General features: G+C 31.5%; 1 protein-coding gene across 1 annotated transcript; it reads left to right on the forward strand.

Moving 5' to 3' along the window:
* The first annotated feature begins 572 nt into the window (after positions 1-572).
* LOC105449463 lies at positions 573-4,807 on the forward strand. The gene is made up of 5 exons (XM_011688717.1): positions 573-614; positions 732-1,343; positions 3,912-4,019; positions 4,100-4,252; positions 4,745-4,807. The coding sequence occupies exons 1-5, from the start codon at positions 573-575 to the stop codon at positions 4,805-4,807; spliced, it is 978 nt and encodes a 325-aa protein (XP_011687019.1).
* The last annotated feature ends 1,683 nt before the right edge of the window (positions 4,808-6,490 follow it).

Raw genomic sequence — 6,490 nt, forward strand, 5'->3', positions numbered from 1 at the left:
ATATATATATATATATATACTTACCATACAGTCGACAGTTAAAGTTGACAAAAACCAACCTAGAAATAGACGGCTTAAAGCCGACTTTAATAGTCGGCTTTAACTTGACTGAAAAAAGTCGACTATTAGCCGGCAAACAGTCATTCGTGCTGTGTGGGATGTTGGATCCGCCATCTTAAATTTCGGGAATCTGATTATGGATTCGTAAACAGCGACTCCGATAACCACCAGATATACATTTTCATAAAATTTGGATCGTTTTTCGAACTCGGGTCCGTAATATTGGATCCGCTATCTTGGATTTTAGAAATCTGGCCACGGATTCGTAATCAGCTACCCCAAAAATCCTTGAGGGAAGATCTGGAAACTCTGAAAATTACTTTCGAAAATAATAAATTTTCTCCAAAAAAATTGCAATTTTTCAACGTTTGTTTATTTGTATAAACAAAATTACCCATGATTTCGAATTACTGCACATCGATTTTTATTCTTGAATGTATAATAACTGATACCAAAACACAAAAAAGCTCGAAAATTGAGTGAAAACTACCTCAGTTATTCAGAAAATAGTTATGGAAAAGGTGGCATTCCACAATACCACTGTGATGCAAAGGGTTAATAATGCACGCATACATACTTACAAATCGGTAAAATAGCGACATTCTTGGAGTTTGATTCTAGTTTAAGATCGCCTTACGCGAAAAAAATATGCATATCTGGTCTTTTTTAAGATAGGAATGTTCCTGATCAACCGTGGATCTCTAATAAATTATCATCGGATGCTGAATAATCTCTTCGAAGAGGAGCTTCTGCAAAACGATCAGAAAATCCGAGTGATAATGTTTTCGCCCCTATTCACAATATATATTCTGGCCTATGGATATTTTGCAATTATAATATTGTTAATCTTGTCATATTTTGCACCTGCCTATATCTTCATAATCTACAACCTCTGTCACTTCCGTTTAACCACAAATTACACGCTGCCAATCAGCAGGGGATACGGACACTTCTGGACCGTTCCCGATAACTTTTTGTATCATTTTCATCTATTCTTTGAGACGATCCTAGCAATATTCAATGGCTTGACGTCGGTCAGCGTTGAAAACGTCTTTGGCTTTTATGTCTACCAGTTCAGCTCGACAATGCGCGCCATGACTTTCAAGCTCATGAATCCTCCACACACTGAGAACTTCTCGGATCTATTAAGGACATGCTTGGCAAAGCATCAAAAATTATTGCAATGCTGCAACACGCTAGAGCACATTTTTGGACCTATCATTTTTTGGCATATTGGCACCAATGCCGTGATGCTTTGTGCGTCGTTATATGAGATGTTATCAGTACGTGGGTATATTAATTAATATAAAAATTAATATTGTAAGGCCATGCTGGAAGATCGGAAAAATATGCACGAAGTCGATAAAACAGTCTGTTCAATTTCAGTGGTATTTCCAAATAAACTTCTTACAATATCTTCTATACGTCTCACTCAAACACGTACATTGTCCTTATCTAACTTATTGAAGCGCCATCTTTTGCAAAATCCGGCACTTACTACTAGACGCAATTTTTGCTATTTTTTTTTACCATTCTGTATCTTGGCTAAGCGTACAAATTACCATAAATTGCAATCGTAATGATATCTTTTTTTTCTATGATTTCAATCGTAGCTCAAAAATCCTTGTATTATATTTGTTCACATGTAATCCGATGGGCGCGAGCTATTCATTTTGTACATATAAACTACAGAACTTTTATACTAATGAAATGTTTACATCAGATGATAGCTGTACCACAGTATAACCAGTAGGTTATAATGTGTCGGGATCTTTAATCTCCTTTTCCAGATCATGTGAGCATCTATCATGTTAAATCCAGGACCTAATTGAGAAAAATGCTTCACAAGTAGTAAAATATATAAGTAATAATAATATGGATTTGATATGGTAAATCAATAAATTCAATGTGTGAATCGAATAAAACGTTTTATTAGTAACAATTATTCGTAGGAGTAATCACAAAAAAAATTCTGATATAATTGTTTATAAATTGTCTACACATATGTATGTACGTTACAACCGTCTTGCATTTCATTGGATCCAACCCAAAACAAAAGTTGCGCGGCGATACCTGCGCAAACACTCAGTTTTTTGCGGAGTGTACCTGCTGGTTATACTGTGGCTGTACGACTCGAAAAAAAGTAATTTTTTAATTTTTTTCGTTTTTACTACAAATTCCTATTAACTCGCGCCCTTACATTTTATGTCTATTTTAATCTTGTAAAAGCGTTTTCAATTCCATTCAATTATTCCGGAGTTATTTTTGCGACTGCAATGTGTCGGTAATTCCGACCTTCCAGCATTACCTTAAGGCGATCCTAAAATCGTCTGTTTTATCGACCGAATGTGATTTTTTCCCGCATAGAATAAACATATTTAAAGACAACAGATTAAAAAATCCTTTTCCACAATTAAAGTATAGACATCAACGTAGCTCAGGCTGGTAAAGCTTTACAGAGAACAAAAAAGTTTGTGTATAGAGCTGTCAACTTGTATCAATATTTGCTTCCTAAAATAATTTGGCAGTTTGTTTGTACAAAATGATATCAGCATGAGCTGCGAATTACATATATAAACGATGTTGAGTTGATAAAATTAGGTTTGGATGCGTAATAAAAAACATTATATAGTTGAATATTTGTTACGATGTGTGCGCGCAATATCGATTTTGTAGTTAACATGAACACACCACTATATATTACTATTCCACTACACACTACATACAAACTTAAAAAATGTCGCTGTTTTACCGATAATTTGTGAGTATGTATGCGTGCTGTATTAAAGTAATAGTGTGTAGTGATCATGTTAACTATACCAAATCGATATCGCGTATATACATCGTAACAAATTTTCAACCATAAATTTTTTTTTATTAGGCATCCAAGCCTAATTTTATGAACTCAACATTGTTTGCACATAATTTGTAGTTCCAGTTGGTATTATTTTGTACCAACAAACTGCCAAATTTTTGTATGAAACAAATATTGGCACACTTTGACAGCTCTAGACGCCATATTGGACTAAGAAAAGGTACCGGAGATCTAAATTTCATAAATTTTTTACGTTCTCAGCATAATCTCTACCAGCCGGAACTACATTGATGCCTATATACTTTAATTGTAGAGAAGAATTTTTAAATCTTTTACTTTTAATTATTTATGTTTTGTCATGAAAAATAATCACGTTCGGTTGATAAAACAGACGACTTTAGGATCGCCTTAAACAAGTGAAGTTTTCATATTCGTTAAACGACTGCATTTGACTGCATTTGCAAAAATGGTCCTTTTTACTTCAATGTTGAATAACTCGGTGAAAAAAAATCGTACAACGCTCAACAAAAAAGCAAATTGAAGGTAAAGATTCACTCTTTCAAAAGCTGTAAACTGCATTTGCATGGGATTTTTAATTTGCGCCATGGAACTTGTCAAAGTTTGTAAAAAATTTAGAGATTAGTCGGGTCTCCTTTTCTATCCGTGTAGTTCCATGAAAGATCAGTAAGATTGTTTTCTAAAGTATCGATTTGGAAAGTAGAGATTTCAAGCTGTAAAATGCTTTTTTGAATATCTCGATACGATCATTTTTGACGAAGTCACACTCTCTTGAATTTTGCCTATTTTTGGAGGGTAGAGTAAGTGCTTTAATTTTGTTGAGAAGTGTACAATTAAAGCAAAATAAAATATTATAAATTCTACTCTGTAAAAAAAGTATAAAGAAAGGTATGATGAATGTTAGAAAAAAGACTGCACTGCAATCTTTTACAAGTTTTTCATGCTATGTGTGATAGTATCTCATTGCGCAAATAGTTGCTAATATAACATTATTAATTACTAAATATCTTTGCAATAGTTGCCGAACTTAAATTTTAATAATGTATCAGAGTTTCTGACATACGCGTTAGTAAAACTTCTCCAAACGTATATATACACCTGGTATGGTACGGTTCTCACAAGTGCAGTAAGTTTAATGATTTAATATTTTATAAAACGATTCTTTATAATTAAAAATTAATCACGCCATATATATTATATATTTAGAGTGAAGACTTTCGTAAAGGAGTATACTTTGGTGAATGGTTTAAATCGGGTTTAAACCGTCAAATGAGGACTAACGTTATTATGATGCTGATGCAAAAGCCGATGATTATAAACGCATTTTACTTCCCTATCGATATAACCATATTTACCAGTGTAAGTATTTAAATCAAAATTGCCCGAGCAAATCTGTACGGAAGATGACTTTCGAGTAAATTACTTTCAGTCTTTACACTTATTATTTCAAAATAATAGGTCTATTTTATTTTTGCAAAAATTAAAGTAATTCAAGATTTAAGAGAATAAAAACGCATAAGATATATGAAATTTAAAACTTGAGAAAATAAGATTAAAAATTATGAATTCAATACTATTCAGCAAAAAAATATGTTTTAAATAGAAATCTATATATACCTACTATAAAATTTATATAGAAGAAGTTATGAAAAATTACAAGATTTCAATTATTATTTAAACACGTCAATTAGAAACTTACTTTCATAAAGTTGATTTTCTCAAATTCCTATCAATTAATTGTATTTTTTGCAGAACTTACAAAATCTCAACATTGGTTAATAATTTTTACGACTACTAATTACGTATAATACTTTTGACATATTGACCTAATCCTTTTGCTTTCATTGATAGTTTGTGAATGCTGCAATGTCCTACTTCTTCCTGCTGCAATCTGTTGGTAATAAAGGTGAATGAAGATCCGATGGACGCAATGCATATTTTGTAAGCGCTGTAAACACGTAAAGTTGTTACATTATTAAGAATTCATACAGTATAAAATATTTTTATTTTATTTAAACAATATTTTTTAAAAAGATTAAAATACATTTCTCTAAAAAAAAACATGTTAAGTCGGACTCGAAATGTATCGTTGTTCTCGAAGTTATTATTGACTCTGCCGCGACGCGGATTCGTTCTCTCGCTGCGCTAACTTCGTGAGCGGTTGTCATTGTATTGACTTTTGACAGTTATATTGATGTATAATTATAGTCAATTATAGTAAAAAGTAAAAAGTGCAGTTAAATAACACGCGCGAAGCGCGCGTCTGTAATGCTCTAAAATGATGCATAAAAATAGATTTAGAATATTTTATCATATCCACCATAACATATCAAATAAATATTTTAACAATATTTTATCCAAATATTCAATAATATTTATAACATATTTTTTGGGAATATTTATTCAAAAAAATCTCAACAGGAAAACCTTAGCAGTTTTGTATTTCCGTCATTATGTCCAAGACATTTTGATGACGTAGGATAAAGGAGTCATTAATGTCACAGATTTTTAACGTCATTATATTTTATAAAATCATTATTTTATCATGAATTTAATTTTTACTAAACGTGATGTGTAATTATTAAATAAATTAAAAACCAAATTAGTATGTGTATATAATTTATGCTATTTATATGTTATATAAAGTTACAAGTTAAGAGGATGCTGAAAGGTCGGCCAAATTTGTACAAGGTCGATAAAACAGACTCTTCAGTGTCAGTGGTATCTCTAAATGAACTTTTTACAATATCTTCTGGTCTCACTCAAACACGTGGAATGTCCTTATTTAACTTATTGAAGTGCCATCTCTTGGAAAATCCGGCACTTACTACCAGACGCAATTTTTGCGTCGAATTACCACAAATTGCATTCTAATGAACAACTTTTTTTCTATACTTCTAATTGTAGCTCAAAAAGTCTTGTATTACTCGTGCAAGTAATCCGATGCGCGCTAGGTATTTTTTTTTTGTACATATAAGCTGCAGAACTTTTTGTACCAATAAAAATGTTTACGTCAGGTGATAGGTTAAGATACCCAAAAAAAAGGTATTTTTGAACTATTTTTTCGTTTTTACTATTCATATATACCTAGCGCGATGACATTTTATGTCTATTTCAATCCTGTAAAAGCGTTTTTAAATCCGTTCAATCGTTTCGGTGTTATCCATTAGAATTGCAAATGTCGGTAATTCCCGACCTTTCAGCATCCTCTTAAGAAAGCGATTATTAAAATTTTATATGTTTTTGTTTATTCTTTTTTTGTTTTCCCTAAATTTCTTCTACTATGTTCCTTCCCTTTCCTCTGCCTTTTGCAATATATTGTAATTATTTATCGCTCAATATTCAATTTGATTTTTCTTTAATTTATAATATTTATTATTGCACAATTAGCGCAATTTGATATCGATATGTATATATAATCAATATATATCGATGATGTCAGCTTTTACTGTTTTTCAATTGTCATAACGAGTTAATATCACGTCGTGTCAAAGTGTCAGTAATTGCTGCTCATCAAAATGACGCAAGAACAAGAAGTAAGTATTTGTAATATTTACATATATTTCTTAAATTTAAATTCTATTTAATATAGGAAGA

Source organism: Wasmannia auropunctata, unplaced genomic scaffold (assembly GCF_000956235.1).
Source record: "Wasmannia auropunctata unplaced genomic scaffold, wasmannia.A_1.0 LD336076.1, whole genome shotgun sequence".
NCBI classification, from domain to species: Eukaryota; Metazoa; Arthropoda; class Insecta; order Hymenoptera; family Formicidae; genus Wasmannia; species Wasmannia auropunctata.